Below are 17,434 nucleotides of genomic sequence, written 5' to 3'. Positions count from 1 at the left end.
GAGTGATTTCTATTATTTGCGAAATACAAGGAGCCTGGGCGGTGGGTTTCGCCCGTCCCCATTTGATCCGGATTCAGGTCCAGGCTTTCAGAGCTTGATCCGAATTCGGATCCCGATGTCACCTCCCGAGGGTTAGGGAAGAATCTGAATCTACAATTCCGCCCCCCTCACTCCCGGGCGGCTGAGGGGCTGGATCCGCTTCCCCTACCGCCTCCCCCCCCCACCCGATTTCCCGGAGCCGCCGCCAACAGAGAGAGGGAGGGGGCGGGGAGGGGCGGAAGATGGCGGCTAGAAGAGCCGCCCCGGGCTCCGCTGCTTTGCTGCCGCTCGCCCGGAAGGGGCCGGCAGCTGCTACCCCGGCTGACCCAGGCTGTTGTACTTTCTCTCGGCAGGAGGCGCAGAAGATGTCCGGAGCGGAGGCGGCGATCCAGCACCACCCGGCCGGGGTGGGGACGGCAGCGGCCGGAGGAGGAGGAGGAGCGGCGGCGACTGGAGACGAGTCTTCGGATAGCGAAGGGGAGCACGAGGGACCCCAGAAACTCATTCGGAAAGTGTCCACCTCCGGCCAGATCCGGAGCAAGGTAAGATCTCCAGGGAGGGAGGAGGCTGGGGGGAGTGGGGTCGGGATGCGATCCGCCTTCATTTGGAGGAGGGGGGATCTGTTCCCACACTGTATCGGCGCCAGTTTCCGAAATGTGCAGAAGAGTGTATGTGTGTGTGTGTGTGTGTGGGGGGGGACTCTGTTCTTCCGGGTGGCAGGAGCTTGAGCCGACCCCGGCTCTTTGTCCCGGGCCGAAAAGGTCCTCCCCCCCCCCCCCCCCCACACTCATCAATTTGTTGCATCCTATTCGGATTTGGGGTCTGGGTAAAGGACGATCCGCGAGATCCGTCCTTTATCTTCCTCGGATTCGGAAGCAGAAACTAAACAAGGGGCAGATTTGATTTGAAAGCGGTCGATCGGGCATCTGTGTGGCTGTGATTTGCAGGGAGGCTGCACATGGCATGTGGTTCCTGCACATTTATGTGAGAACTCAACTTACAGCAGAGACCTGATTTTCCCTTTCAAAAATGCTTGAAAAGTGCACTTTCGTATTGCTGTTGTAATTTTGGTTTTCCTCATTCCGACCACGTCAGGTTATTAATTAGGGGGAGCAAGCAGTGGGTGAACTGCCTACTGAGTTTTGCTTGCAAGCTTCTTTAGCTTGTTGTGAGAAGCTTCTGGTTTTAAAACACGGGTAAATAATATAGAACATGCAGACAGTATTTCAGTCCATCTCAAACCGGCGAAGTTCGGTACCTTTACTGTAGATTTGTCGCAGCAGTGCTTCTTTTAACCCTTTTTAACCCTTTCCATGCCTGCCCCTTTTTGGGTTTGTTCTTTTTTTTCGTGCAACATTTTCCTGAAACCCTTTCTATTGCTCGTTCTTGCTGCTCTGTGTCTTTGCTGATGTTATTACAAGCGAAAAAGTGTCTCAGCTATATTCTGTTTTCAGGAAGATCAGCTTTGCAACATTGCAGTTGGGTTTAAAGACTTGACTGTGGCATGCTTGGGTGGGATTCAGATTGAAATTAAGACAATTGAAAATTATTATTATACACATATTTACTGGGGTTTTCCCATGTTCTTTACTTCTGGTAAAATCTTTGTGCCATGATTTAATGAAGTCTTGTTCCAAATAAACAGTTAAACATATCTTTTCTAAAAATGATCGTTTCTGGTTATCCATATGAAAGGAATTATTATTAGTAGTAGTTATTGATTTATTTTCCACCTTGATGATTTTTACAAATCAATCAATCAATAAGTGCTTTTAAATTTTGCTTATATATTGGTTCAGATTTGTGTTTTAGCATTGTTAATCATGATCTTTGATATGGTTGGGGATTTACTTTTTCACCTGTGCTCTCACAATTTGCTCAAGGCAAATGCCTCCCCCCCTCCCCCCACCATGGTGCGGAGACCATTTGTGCCCTACATGGAAACTTGGCTGCCCACCTTTTGAGGATAACTTCACAGGTAATGCACTACAAGTAAATCTTAGATGAGGGAGTTAAATATAAAGCCTATGTGCAGATGTACATATATGCATATATAATATTTCCTTTCCTACAGTGAGCAGTGAGTAAAATAGCTATGTAGATAAATAGATATACATAATGTATCTACTGTATCTATCAGTCATTTACTCAGCCACTCACATAGTTCGCAACTAGTAGGTCTATCTCCCTAAATGCAAGTGATATTCAATGGTTTGAGGTAACCACTGTGATAAATAATTTACTAATTTACTTTATAACTCCTCAGTGCATTATTGAAAAGTAGCTATATTTAGACAGCCAGTTCCCATTTAAGGGTGTTGTATATATGTTGGCTTTTCTACTGTGAACAGTGGTTACATGAAACCGCTAGAGCAAAAGAGCATCCAAAGAACTGCTTGTCCCTTTCAGTCAAATTGGATTTGTCAGGCTTCACTTACTCAATGAATGTATTTGTAGACGGAGGTTTTAATTAAATAGATTACGTTCGTTTGACGGCTAAGGATAGAGTATTTGAGAGAGATCATATCGTGAATACTATCCTTAACAGTCAATACTTTTTTCCCCACCTTTGTTTCTGTAGGAGCTTTCAGCGTTTTTGCATTTTGTTCTGATTCCTTAACTTAGAATAAAATGAAAGTGCGGATGCCAGTGATTTCCGGGGGCTCAGTTCACCGAGGTCTGATTTGAGGCAATATGCTTTCCTGCGTGGAAGAACCGTTCACTATGTTTTTTGTGTAGAATATGTGAATTGAAATCTGTGCATGTATGTGATGCACTGGGCAATAGCATAAAGCAGAGAAGGAGGCTTTTTACTTCTTATCCACCGTAAAAATACCTTCTCACGTCTATTCAGATGACAGGATGAACCTTAAATTCTTAACTATAAGCAATATGAGGCTGATTTTCAAAAGGGTTATGCTAACTTTGAGAGGGTTCTACATTGATCTCTTTTAAAATTTGCTAGGGCTGAGTGACTAAATGGTGTTCAAAATTTCACTAAACTCACAAATTTAGGAACCTAAAAAGTGGGTGGCAACAGGGGCATTTCTAAGACTGGGAAAAAAGTTGGGAGCTAAGTGCTGATTTTCAGCATCTAATTGGAGCCTGTTCTATAAGGAAAAGTATGAACCTACATTAAAAAAAATAGAATACTAGTCCTAATAGATCGAAAAAGTGCCTATATTTTAGGCATGATCACTTAACCCACCATAGGGCTTGTGTAAGTGCTCATATGCTTAGATTGTTCATGAATGCACATATACCCCCTAATTCTATAAAAAGCGCTAAAAAATGCACACACAAAATTTGGGCACATGTGCATTTTAATTGAGTAAGCTAATTAGCGTCAGTAATTGGCAATTATTGACAATAATTAGATTCAGTTAACATGTACATGCATAAATGTAGCACGGGATGAGCATGAGTCAGAAAAGGGGGCATGGAAATGGGAGGGCCATGGGAGGATTGGGATGGATCAGGGGGCGTGACTTTTAATTACACGTCTAATTATAGAATAAGGGAGCTACGCACCTAAACATAGGCATTTGCAGCACGTTTTTACTGGTGCAAACGGCTGTGCCTAAATGTAGACCCAATCCCTGGGCTTAAGTGCTATTCTAGAAGCCATACCTAACTTTAGGCACGGTTTATAGAATGCTGCTACGTGCTTTTTTTAAGCACTGATTTTTTTTTAGGCACTATTTATAGATATTAAAGCTTAGTGGATGCTGAATTCTAGGAAGCCCATAGCTAAGAAAACACGTGCTAATGACTATTAGTGAGCGTTGAGCTTTAAAAAAAATGACCCCAAAGTAATTGATACTGTACATGTGTAAATGTATGCCCCACTCATGCTTTACCCAGACCCTGCCCATGTGAATGCCTACCCACAAAATAAGCACCATCAGATAGTGGTGTGTACTTACAGAATAGCATGTAGCTGGAAAATGGTCATTTTCCCGTGTATGCATTAAACATATGCTCATATATGACTTGAATATCAACATATATGTGCATTCTTGCCATCTAAATTTGGACCGTTCCTTATGGAATTACCCCCTAATCCCCAGATTCTATATATGGTGCCTAGATTTGCATGCCAAAATTTGGGCATGCTCCTGAGATGCACGTGTAATTTAATTGGCTAACGAGCCAATTGACATCAGTAAATGGGTGCTAACAATCAATTGGTGTTAATTGGCACCCAATAAAATTTGCATGAACATGTGGCTGCGCACTGTTCTATAAGGCATAATGCATAACTCAAAACGTGGCTTGGCCGTGGGCGGGTCAGGGGTGTTCTGAAAAGTTCTGCACATAGTTACAGAATACTGCCTGAGGGGTCCTTTTACTAAGCTGCAGTAAAAGGGGGGCCTGCGTTAGCATCAGCGCATGTCTTTGACACGTGCTGAGACCCCCTTTTACTGCAGTGGGTAAAAGGCTGTCTTTTTTTCTTAAAAAGAAATGGCCGTGCAGTAAATGAACCACATACCGAGCGGCCATTTGTTTGGGGGGGGGGCACTTATCGCCGCTCTGGGGGGGTGGAAAATACCGCTGGGCTACCACAGGAGCCCTGCGGTAGTTCCGGAACGGCACATGGCAAGCCTGTTGCCGCATGGCAACCCTTTAGTAAAAGGGTCCCATGGAGGGGCATGATCGAACGGGGGCGCCCATTTCTAATGACAGCCCCGTAAAGCGGCGCACCCAACCGTATTATCGAAACAAGATGGGTGGCCATCTTTCGTTTCAATAATATGGTCGGGGACAGCCAAATCTCAACATTTGGGCCACCCTTAGAGATGGCCGCCCTTAGAGATGGCGGACATTGGTTTTCGCCGATAATGGAAACTAATGGTGGCCATCTCAAAACCGGCCAAATCTAAGCCATTTGGTCGTGGGAGGAGCCAGCATTTGTAGTGCACTGGTCCCCCTCACATGCCAGTACACCAACTGGGCATCCTAGGGGGCACTGCAGTGGACTTCACAAATTGCTCCCAGGTGCATAGCTCCCTTATCTTGTGTGCTGAGCCCCTCAACCCCCCCCCCCCCAAAACCCACTCCCTACAACTGTACACCATTACCATAGACCTTAAGGGGTAACGGGGGGGGGGGCACCTAGATGTGGGTACAGTGGGTTTCGGGTGGGTTTTGGAGGGCTCCCATTTACCACCACAGGTGTTACGGGGGGGGGGGGGGATGGGCCTGGGTCTGCCTGCCAGAAGTGCACTGCAGTACCCACTAAAAACTGCTCCAGGGACCTGCATAGTGCTGTGATGGAGCTGGGTATGACATTTGAGGCTGGAGTAGAGGCTGGCAAAAAAATGTTTTGTTTTGTTTTTGGGTGGGAGGGGCTTGGTGACCACTGGGGGAGTAAGGGGAGGTGGTCATCTGGTCAGTTCGGGCACCTTTTCAAGGCTTGGTCGTGAACAAAAAGGGACCAAGTAAAGTCGGCCAAATGCTCATCAGGGCCAGCCTTCTTTTTTCCATTTTCGGTCGAGGCCGGCCATCTCTTAACCATGCCCCCGTCCTGCCTTCGGTACACTGCCGACATGCCCCCTTGAACTTTGGCCGGCCCTGTGATGGAAAGCAGTTGAAGCCGGCCAAAATCAGCTTTTGTGTCGTAAGATGGCCGCCCTTCTCCTTCGAAAATAAGCTGGTTAGTGACCCAACTTGGGCACTAGCATTTACACCAGGTTTTAGCAGGTGTAATTCTGGTGCCCAAAGTTAGACACAGGAATTGGCACATTCCAGTCACAGAATCATGCGTACCGCTAACTTTATTTTTCTGGTGCCAAATTTTGTGCGCCATTTTTAGAATTTCCATCATGTGCCTAATAACTCCTAAATATAGGCAAATGAATGGCAGGTATACATTTAAGAGTATAATTTTTAGGCATCTAGATTTTAGATGAATTGTCAGCAGAAATCTTAAGCTCCTATGTTTGACTGAAAACAGAGGACAAATATAGAGACACTTCTACTAAACTGCATTAGGTGCTAACGTGCACCTAGCTCAGCAAAAATGGCCTAACTCAGGGTGTGCTAAAATGTTCTGCGCTATTTTTGCCATTTGCGTGTACTAAGCTTGTGGTGTTTTTTTTTTCTTTTTGTAATTTTTTGGAGGGACAGAGAATGGATGCGGATTTGGTGTGGAAATGGTAACCAGTAACATACTAATTGGCTACCACAGGAGCCTGTACTGCCCCTTAAATAGGCGGTGGTAAGAGCTCCCACATTAATTTTTTAAAATGACCGCACAGTAATGGTAACATTAGCTCACAGCCATAAATGAAACAAATACAAAAAAGGCTTTTTCGTGGCCATGCAAGAAATAGTCTTTGTGTACAAGAAAGACCTGAAGCCCATACATTACCTAAATTAGAAGCCAAGATTTAGAAGCTCAGCTTTTTTCAATATTGTGCCCTATTTATTTTATTGGATTCTGTGTGGATTAATCCCTATATGGATTAGTGGGGAAAACCCCTCAGGTAGCTGGAAATGGAGGGTTCATGGCACCACAAGTGAGCTGGTACTGAAAAAGAAGCAGGAAGAAATTACAGACAGCCACCCCCCCCCAAAAAACAAAAAAACAAAAAAAAAAACAAAGTAAATGTAAGAAATTTAACAACCTGTGTCAAGAGCTGTAGCTTTGCATGCTGTATGTTATCTAAGGAAGGAATTCTAGTTGATCTGAAAGCTTGAAAATATTTATTTTTCTGTCTGGCAGTTTGCTCCTGCCTCTTTGGGCTTCTAGTTCAACTGGAATCAGCTTCTAGTGGGCTATAGTGTCAAGTGTCCGGGGTTTCTTTTTCGGTTTTATAACTGCCATCCGAAACCAGGCCTTGCAGTGATGTTTTTGGCCTAGAGCGTAGACTGCATCTCTACCCACAACTCAGCAACGTGCACATCCTAAGTCCAGATGATAGGTGTCGCCACTGAGTACTACTACTAATCATTTCTATAGCGCTACTAACGTACGCAGCGCTGTACACATTATATGCTGAGAACCCGTTCCCTCTTCTTCTTCCCTTTCCCCTGGAAGCTGTGAATGCCACCCACAGCATCCCTAATGCCATGCAATCTAGGGAACAGAAGCTGGTCCTGGGAATTGAACCAGGTTTTCTGCGTGGCAGTACGGTGTTGCCACTGGGCCTACTTTTTTCTTACTGGCAAAAAGAATAAAATTATTCCTGTTAAATTGTTTTCTAATTCCATAACATCATCGCAGTGTTGTATTTGGGTCTGATTAGTAATTGTGTATGAGCTTTAATATCTTCTGTTCAGGAGCGCATAAATGGCAGCACAGGGAAAGTGCACAGTGGCTAGAGCAGAGCTGCATCCTCTCAAGGCTGTGAAGGCTGAGCTGGTGAGCTTCGACACCCTGAGCCAGTTCTCACCCGACTCATGCTTTAAGCCAACCCTAGATTAATCTCAGTGACTGTGTATTTCCAGAAAAGGACAATAAGACCCATGCCTAGGGACAAGAGAGAGCTGATGCTCTTTGTGGCTTGAAGTGGGATGGACCTGAACTGCTTTATTATGTGCTCACTAGAGCCCTAGGGAAAAACCTACTGAACCTGATTGTAACTCACCTTGAGCTACTATTGAAACAGGTGTGAGCAAAATCCAAATAAATAAATAGTTGCCACTGTTTGCCCTCCTGCATAGCACATGCTTCACCTGTGATTAACAGTTTTCTTTTTATACATTTTCTGGACTTCTTGAATAGTTATTCACCTCATCTGCCTCCCTGGCCTCAGATTGGATGTGTCATGCCCTCAGTAATCTGAGATTTATAGATGGAAGGTATTAAATGGGGGGTGATTTAAAAAGGTGGGCATCAGATACCTTTTTCAGCGGAGCTTGGGTGTTCATATGTTTATATGATTTTGTGCACCGCTTTGATTGTGTTTGAAAGGCGGTATATCAAGTTTAATAAAGCATAAGCATTCGCTGATGGACGTGATGTTGATTTAGCTTATGAATGGTTTCCTCATCCAGCTCTTAGCCCTATAATTAGGGCCTGTGATGGCAGATGAGATTCCCTTGACTGCTTAGCTCCTCCAGGGTCTTTTTGCAGCAGGAAATAGAACTTCTGTGGGTGCCAACTGCAAGGACTCTCCAGGTGTCTGTGGGATGGAAATATGAAATCTAATCTTTCTTCAGGAGGCAGAAGGGCCTTGTTTGTTTAACCTTTCTGTGGAGCTGGGTCTGTGTGTTTCCACTGTGATACCTCTCTTCCCAGTTTGCTGTGAGATCTAGAGCTCTATTCTTGAAAAGACTGTCTAGAGACTGAAGTGGGGAGATGAAATGGCCACCTGTGTCAGTGCTAATCGAGTTCGCTGTTATCTGCTGCTGGATGGAGGACTTTCCAATCATGTTAAAAAATGTACAAACAGGATTATTTTACAGATAAATAAATAAAGATCATCAATGAATCCTGTCACTTTAAAATGCCTATGTGATAATTTATTTTTAGAAATGTACATCCCGCTTTCCTGGATTAACTGCTCAGAGTGGTTTACAGAAATCCACATAACATAGAACACACTAAAACAAGCTAAAACTAAAAATGGAAAGGAGACAGAAAATCTAAAAATATACAATAAAAATAAAATTCTAGGGAGAAGGTATTTGTTGATGTGGTTTAGTTCAGAAAATTCTGCTTGAGCACACCTACCAGCATAACTTAGCAATTTCTTCTGCAAATGTACGTGAATTAAACCATTTGTGCTTCCAAAGGTGAGAATGATCCTCGACATATTGAATTAAACTACGACTTAACCGTACTTATCTAACTTTAGACTTGCAGGACATTCTGACTTTGTGAATGCACCTAAAGAAATATCATTTGATACCTTATTTTTTGATTAGTATATTATTGAAATTGTATTGTTTTATATTCTGCTTGTTTGTCACAAGTATCTTCTATGACTCGTCCAAACTGTTGTTTTGCCAGAATCTTTCTAGAATCTTCCATTCAGACAGGTTCAGCTTGGCAGCACTCTCAGGATGTGTCTCCTTTTAACACAAAGAAATTTATTTGTGCAGGGAGGGTCTATCTACAGCATGAAATGGTGGCTACATTTATTTAAAAGTACTTGTAAATGTTTCTTGCTCTATTAACATTTCCCAGTCCAGAATTTATATGTCCTTTAATATATTTACTATTATATTTACAGACAATGGGTATTGACGAAACAGCAAATAACATTTGAAAGCATTCTTTATTGAATTGTTTACACAAGAGGAAAATGTTAGTGATAATTTTTGAAATGTGTTTTTATTTGTATTGACATAAAGCAGTATTTATAGGGCAATTCTCAAAGCTGTGTATTTTGATGCATAGTCTATGGCGGCTTTTCTTTATGGGCTTCTCTAAAAGGAAAATGCATGTATAATTTTCCTTTACAAATTGCCACAGGATAAAGTACCCACAGAGCTTTACACCTGTTTTTCTGCCGTTTCCCTGGGGTAATTCTGTAAGAGGGGATCTCCTTATAGGCACTCTGATGCAGTGCAGTGAGAGCCATAAGAACCTAAGAAGACCCATTCTGTGGCAGATCGATGGTTCATCTAGCCCAGTATCCTGCTTCAAGCAGTGGTCAATCCAGGTCACAAGTACCTAGCAGAAATCTAGGGGTCCTTATACTAAGCTGCAGTAAAAGGGGGCCTAGGTTAGCATCAGTGTGTGTTTTTGATGGACGCTGAGGCCCTCTTGTACCGTAGTGGGTAAAAGGCTGTCTTTTTTTTTGGTCAAAAAGAAATGACCATGCAGTAAGTGAACCACTTGCAGTGTGGCCATTTTGGGGGAGGGGTGGAGCACTTCGCCACCCATTGAGGTGGAGGTAAGGGCTCCCGCACTAACTTGGCGGTAACTGGGCAGTGATTACTGCCAGGTCAGCACCGGTGCTACAACAATAGAACATATTTTAGTAGTGCCAAAAATGTCACACGCAGGGGGTGGGAACTACTGCCGGGCTTCTGCAGTAGCCTAGTGGTAGTTCCATGTTGGGCTTACCAATGCTTAGTAAAAGGCCCCCTAATTAGTAGCAACATTCCATGCTGCCGATCCCAGGGCACGCTGTGGCTTCCCCATGTCTATCTAAATAACAGACTATGGACTTTTCCTCCATGAACTTGTCCAAACCTTTTTTAAACCCAGATATGCTATCTGCTGTTATAACATCCTCTGATAACAAGTTCCAGAGCTTAACTATTTGTTGAGTGAAAAATTCTCTCTTTCTATTTGTTTGTTTTAAAAGTATTTCCATGTAATTTCATTGAACGTTCCTTAGTCTTAGTATTTACATAAGTACATAAGTATTGCCATACTGGGAAAGACCAAAGGTCCATCAAGCCCAGCATCCTGTTTCCAACAGTGGCCAATCCAGGTCACAAATACCTGGCAAGATCCCAAAAAAGTACAAAACATTTTATACTGCTTATCCCAGAAATAGTGGATTGTCCCCAAGTCCATTTAATAATGGTCTACGGACTTTTCCTTTAGGAAGCCGTCCAAACCTTTTTAAAACTCCGCTAAGCTAACCGCCTTAACAACATTCTCTGGCAATGAATTCCAGAGTTTAATTACTACTACTACTACTACTATTTAACATTTCTAAAGCGCTACCAGGGTTGCGCAGCGCTGTACAATTAACAAAGAAGGACAGTCCCTGCTCAAAGGAGCTTACAATCTAAAGGACAAAAAGTGCAGTCAATCAAGATTGAGGCAGTCTAGATTTCCTGGATAGAGGTTGAGGATATGACAGATTTGGGGGGGGGGGGGTGACAGTAGGAGAGATGGTGTTTAGTAAGTTAGTGGGGATGGGATCAGAGGAACAGGTGGTGCATTTCGAGGAGGAAAGAAGGTGGGCGGTTTCCTCCTCGGTGATATCAGGAAAAGAAGAGAAGAAGGCCTGGGTTGGTTGGTTGAGGGAGTGGGTTAAAGGGTGAAGAGGAAGAGGTGGCTTGGTAGTGAATTCGAGGGTGATCTTCTGCACCTTGTCACGGAAGTAGTCAGTCAGTGATTGAGGAGAGAGTGAGGGGGGGGGGGGGGTGGTGGGAGCGGAGGGCACTTTGAGGAGGTAGCTAAGGGTGGCGAAGAGACGACGAAGATTGGAGCCGAGAGAATTAGTCAATTGGGTGTAATAGTCCTGTTTGGCAAGGAATAGGGAGGACTGGAAGGAGGATAGCATGAATTTGTAATGAATGAAGTCGCTATGGGTGCGAGATTTCCTCCAGAGGCGTTCAGCAGATCAGGCGCAGGAGCGAAGGTATCGGATGCAAGGGGTCAGCCAGGGCTAGGGATTAGTACGCCTTGTGGGACGGGAGATGGATGGTGCAAGGGTGTCCAGAGCAGAGGAGAGAGTGGCATTGTAAGTAGAGACAGCCTTGTCGACAGACTCGGAGGACATGATGGATGGGAGGAGATTAGAGATACTAGAGGATTAGGTGGGAGGGTCGACAGCCTGGAGATTCCTGAAAGTAGTGGTTAGTGTTGGGCGGGACTGAGGGGGAGGGTGATGAAGTGTGAAGGTGATCAGGTGATGATGATCTGAGAGAGGAAGAGCAGAGGCGCAGAAATTGGAGGGTGAGCAGGTAGAGGAGAGGACAAGGTCAAGACAATGGCCAGTTTGGTGAGTAGGGGTGGTGGAGCTCAGCTGGAGGTTGAAGGAGGATGTCAGAGTGAGGAACTGAGAAGTGTAAGAGTCGGATGGGTCATCAGCGTGTATGTTAAAGTCTCCAAGAATGAGGGACGGAGATGAGGGCTCAAGAAAAACAGAGAGCCAGGCATTGAAGTCAGTAAGGAAGGAAGAGGGGGACTTATCAGGGGAGCGGTAAATGACTGCAACTTTGAGTGGCAGCGGGTAGAATAGACGGATGGAGTGAACTTCAAAGGATGAGAAGCAGTGAGACTGCGGTAGGAGGAGGGGTTGAAAACTACAGGAGGGCGAAAGTAGAAACCCGACGCCTCCTCCGCGTCCAACTGGGCGGGGAGTGTGGGAGAAAAGATAACCTCCATGGCATCGGGCCGCGACTGAGGCAGAGTCGTCGGGGGTGAGCCAGGTTTCAGTTAGGGCGAGCAGTTGAAGGGAACGGGAGATGAAGAGATCATGAGTGAAGGGAAGTTTGTTTCAGATCGAGCGGGCATTCCACAGGGCATATGAGAAGGGGAGGGAAGAGGGGGGAGGAGGGGAATAGAGATGAGATTGGAGACATCCCGGAATTGTTTGCATAGATAGGACGAGGTCAAGTGTTTGCATGGATAGGACGAGAGCTGATGTGGAGGACCAGGATTGGGATTAATGTCCCCAGCGGAGAGCAGGAGAAGGAGTAAGAGAGTATGGAGAAGAGTAGGAGAGGTACGACGACAGCGACAAAGGTTGAGAGCTGAGAAAAAGGAAGAGGAAACAAAGATGGTAAGATGATGAATACAGATGGTGGACAATGTGTTCCTGCAGTGTATAGTGGTTTAAGATGGAGAAACAAATTAGGAAGGGACAGTGCCAAGAAGAAAAAGTGTACTGGAGCCATAAGTAGTAACTGAGAGAAAAGTAGATGTAAAGAGAAAAATGCCCCGCGCACCTAACGGAGGCCCGGATCGGAGTGGACCTGGGAGTCACCTCGGAGAAGGCTGTAAATGATATGCAGATGAGCTGCAAGTCTTCCACAGCACCTGAAAGGCAGCCGGTGGTAGAGCTGGGCACCTCTCACCTGAGGAAAAGGCTTATCATGGGTTAGGCCAAAGCCAGCATTCCTCCCCCTGAGGGTCGTTGAGTGAAGAAACATTTTCTCCGATTCATTTTAAATTTACTACATTGTAGCTTCATCGCATGTCCCCTAGTCCTAGTATTTTTGGAAAGCGTAAACAAACGCTTCACGTCTACCCGATCAACTCCACTCATTATTTTATAGACCTCTATCATATCTCCCCTCAGCTGCCTTTTCTCCAAGCTGAAGAGCCCTAGCCGCTTTAGCCTTTCCGCATAGGGAAGTCGTCCCATCCCCTTTATTATTTTCGTTGCCCTTCTCTGCACCTTTTCTAATTCCACTATATCTCTTTTGAGATGCAGCGACCAGAATTGAACACAATATTTGAGGTGTGGTCACACCATGAAATGATACAAAGGCATTATATTTTTGTTTTCCATGCCTTTCCTAATAATACCTAACATTCTATTTGCTTTCTTAGCCGCAGCAGCACACTGAGCAGATAGTTTCAACCAGTGCTTTTTTTGTAGAAAAAAAGGTGCCGGTACTCATTATGGGCGGGGTCACCACATATGGCTCCACCCCTATGATAGCCACACCCACATTAACCACACACCCCTATACCAGCCATGGCGCATATAAACAGACATCATTGAAAATATTACAGTACTATAGGAGAAAAAAATAACGTGATTTGCTAAGTAGTAGTAGTAGTATACCCAGTGCAAAATAAGACAGCCAATGTAAATTCTCAAATTGGACATATTACAAACACTAAAATGAAAATAAAATGATTTTTTTCTACCTTTGTTGTCTGGTGACTGTTTTTCTTTCCATATTGGTCCCAGTCTGTGATTCTCCTTTCCTTTGTTTTCGCTTATCTCTTCTGTGCCATTTGTCATTTTTGTCTCCTTTTTCTTTGCTTTCTTCAATATTTTTCAGGCTCTCTCTCTGTCCAGATTTAATTCATTCTTACTATCCATTCTTTAATTTCCTTCATCTACCTGTGGCTTTTCATCTTTTCCTCACCCTTGTTCTCCCCATGCCCCTTCCTCTTATTCTCCAGTCTTTCTCTATTCCCCTTTTTCATCCAACAGCTCTGCTTTCTCTCCCCATCCTTCCAGTGTCTCCCCTATTTCTTTCTGCATTCTTCCATCCAGCGTCTTCCCTCTTTCTTTCTGCATTCTTCCATCCAGCGTCTTCCCTCTTTCTCTCCCTATCCTTCCGTTTTCCCTCTCTCTCCCCATCCTTCCATCTGTTTTTCCCTCTCTCTCTCCCCATCCTTCCATCTGTTTTTCCCTCTCTCGCCAATCCTTCCATCTGTGTTTTTCCCTCTCTCTCCCCATCCTTCCATCTGTTTTCCCTCTCTCTCCCCAATCCTTCCCTCTGTTGTTTTCCCTCTTTCTCCCCAATCCTTCCCTCTGTTGTTTTCCCTCTCTCTTTCTCTCTCTCCCCCAATCCTTCCCTCTGTTGTTTTCCCTCTCTCTTTCTCTCTCTCCCCAATCCTTCCCTCTGTTGTTTTCCCTCTCTCTCTCCCCAATCCTTCCCTCTGTTGGTTTCTCTCTCTCCCCAATCCTTCCCTCTGTTGGTTTCCCTCTTTCTCCCCAATGCTTCCCTCTCTGTTGTTTTCCCTCTTTCTCTCTCTCCTCATCCTTCCATCTGTTTTTCCCTCTCTCTCCCCATCCTTCCATCTGTTTTCCCCTCTCTCCCCAATCCTTCCCTCTGTTGGTTTCCCTCTTTCTCTCTCTCCCCAATCCTTCCCTCTGTTGGTTTCCCTCTTTCTCCAATCCTTCCCTCTGTTGTTTTCCCTCTTTCTCTCTCTCCCCAATCCTTCCCTCTGTTGGTTTCCCTCTTTCTCTCTCCCCCCAATCCTTCCCTCTGTTGTTTTCCCTCTTTCTCTCTCCCCAATCCTTCCCTCTGTTGTTTTCCCTCTTTCTCTCTCCCCAATCCTTCCCTCTGTTGGTTTCCCTCTTCCTCTCTCTCCCCAATCCTTCCCTCTGTTGGTTTCCCTCTTTCTCTCTCTCCCCCTCCCAATCCTTCCCTCTGTTGGTTTCCCTCTTTCTCTCTCTCCCCCCAATCCTTCCCTCTGTTGGTTTCCCTCTTTCTCTCCACCCCCCCAATCCTTCCCTCTGTTGTTTTCCCTCTTTCTCTCTCGCTCCAATCCTTCCCTCTGTTGGTTTCCCTCTTTCTCTCTCTCCCCCCAATCCTTCCCTCTGTTGGTTTCCCTCTTTCTCTCTCCCCAATCCTTCCCTCTGTTGGTTTCCCTCTTTTTCTCTCTCCCCAATCCTTCCCTCTGTTGGTTTCCCTCTTTCTCTCTCCCCCCCCCCCCCCAATCCTTCCCTCTGTTGGTTTCCCTCTTTCTCTCTCGCCCCAATCCTTCCCTCTGTTGGTTTCCCTCTTTCTCTCTCTCCCCCCAATCCTTCCCTCTGTTGGTTTCCCTCTTTCTCTCTCCCCAATCCTTCCCTCTGTTGGTTTCCCTCTTTCTCTCCCCCCCCCCCAATCCTTCCCTCTGTTGTTTTCCCTCTTTCTCGCCCCAATCCTTCCCTCTGTTGGTTTCCCTCTTTCTTTCTCTCTCTCCCCCCAATCCTTCCCTCTGTTGGTTTCCCTCTTTCTCTCTCCCCCCAATCTTTCCCTCTGTTGTTTTCCCGCTTTCTCTCTCTCCCCAATCCTTCCCTCTGTTGGTTTCCCTCTTTCTCTCTCTCCCCAATCCTTCCCTCTGTTGGTTTCCCTCTTTTTCTCTCTCCCCAATCCTTCCCTCTGTTGGTTTCCCTCTTTCTCTCTCTCCCCAATCCTTCCCTCTATTGTTTTCCCTCTCCCTGCCAAGTTTCCCGCGAACGGCGCGAAGTCGCGATGCACACGGCACCAGCCCCTATTTCCGGCCGCTGCTGCTTCTCCTGTTGAGCAGCAGCGGCCGCTACACAAAGAAAAAGAAGATTTACAAAAAAAACTTCAAACCTGGCTGAAACGCGGCACCCCGGCACTGTAGACAGCCATTAGGCATTGGCTGTTGCCCCGCAGCCGCTCCTCCTCTTGCCTCTACGTCACTGCCCCTGGAGGAAGACCCCGGAGGAGCGCAGTGACGTAAGGCAAGAGGAGGAGCGGCTGCGGGGCAACAGCCAATGCCTAATGGCTGTCTGCAGTGCCGGGGTGCCGCGTTTCAGCCAGGTTTGAAGTTTTTTTTAATCTTTTTCTTTGTGTAGCGGCCGCTGCTGCTCAACAGGAGAAGCAGCAGTGGCCGGAAATTGCGGCTGGCACTGCGTCCGTCACGGGGCGGGGGGAGCAAATAAAAAAGGTGCCGGTACGCCGTACCGTTGCGTACCGGCACAAAAAAAGCACTGGTTTCAACATATCATCAACGATGACACCTAGATCCCTTGCTTGGTCCGTGACTCCTAACGTGGAACCTTGCATGACGTAGCTGTAATTCGGGTTACTCTTTCCCACGTGCATCACTTTGCACTTGCTCACATTAAACATCATCTGCCATTTAGACGCCCAGTCTCGTAAGGTCCTCTTGTAATTTTTCACAATCCTCTCGTGATTTAGCGACTTTGAATAACTTTGTGTCATCAGCAAATTTAATTACCTCACTAGTTACTCCCAGCTCTAGGTCATTTATAAATATGTTAAAAAGCAGCGGTCCCAGCACAGACCCCTGGGGAACCCCACTAACTACCCTTCTCCATTGAGAATACTGACCATTTAACCCTACTCTCTGTTTTCTATCTTTTAACCAGTTTTAATCCACAATAGAACACTACCTCCTATCCCATGACTCTCCAATTTTCTCTGGAGTCTTTCATGAGATACTTTGTCAAACGCCTTCTGAAATCCAGATACACAATATCAACCGGCTCACCTTTATCCATATGTTTGTTCATTCTTTCAAAGAAATATAGTAGATTGGTGAGGCAAGATTTCCCTTCACTAAATCCATGTTGACTTTGTCTCATTAATCCATGCTTTTGAATATGCTCTGTAATTTTTTTCTTAATAATAGCCTCTACCATTTTGCCCGGCACCGACGTCAGACTCACCAGTCTATAATTTCCCAGATCTCCTCTGGAACATTTTTAAAAAAATCGGCTTTACATTGGCCACCCTCCAATCTTCCGGTACCATGCTCGATTTTAAGGATAAATTACATATTTCTAACTATAGCTCTGCAAGCTCATTTTTCAATAATAGCCTCTACCATTTTGCCCGGCACCGACGTCAGACTCACCAGTCTATAATTTCCCAGATCTCCTCTGGAACATTTTTAAAAAAATCGGCTTTACATTGGCCACCCTCCAATCTTCCGGTACCATGCTCGATTTTAAGGATAAATTACATATTTCTAACTATAGCTCTGCAAGCTCATTTTTCAGTTCTATCAGTACTCTGGGATGAATACCATCCGGTCCAGGAGATTTGCTACTCTTCAGTTTGTAGAACTGCCCCATTACATCCTCCAGGTTTACAGAGAATTCATTAAGTTTCTCCAACTCGTCAGCTTCGAATACCATTTCCGGCACTGGTATCCCACCCAAATCTTCCTCGGTGAAGACCGAAGCAAAGAATTCATTTAATCTCTCCGCTACGGCTTTGTCTTCCCTGATCACCCCTTTTACTCCTCGGTCATCTAGCGGTCCAACCGATTCTTTTGCCGGCTTCCTGCTTTTAATATACCTAAAAAAAT

The 17,434-nt window shown here is 45.3% G+C and overlaps 1 protein-coding gene across 1 annotated transcript in view; it reads left to right on the top strand.

Annotated features, from left to right (window-relative positions):
- The window catches only part of DGKH (diacylglycerol kinase eta), a 676,008-nt gene that overhangs the window by 28,831 nt on the left and 629,743 nt on the right, over window positions 1-17,434 (top strand). Inside the window, 1 exon segment of the mRNA XM_030202410.1 lies at window positions 393-581. Coding sequence (XP_030058270.1) covers window positions 393-581 — 189 coding nt within the window.

The sequence above is a fragment of the Microcaecilia unicolor genome, chromosome 4 (genome assembly GCF_901765095.1).
Source record: "Microcaecilia unicolor chromosome 4, aMicUni1.1, whole genome shotgun sequence".
NCBI lineage: Eukaryota > Metazoa > Chordata > Amphibia > Gymnophiona > Siphonopidae > Microcaecilia > Microcaecilia unicolor.
Note: the sequence above shows the minus strand (reverse complement) of the source record. Positions and strands in the feature narration are given on the sequence as shown.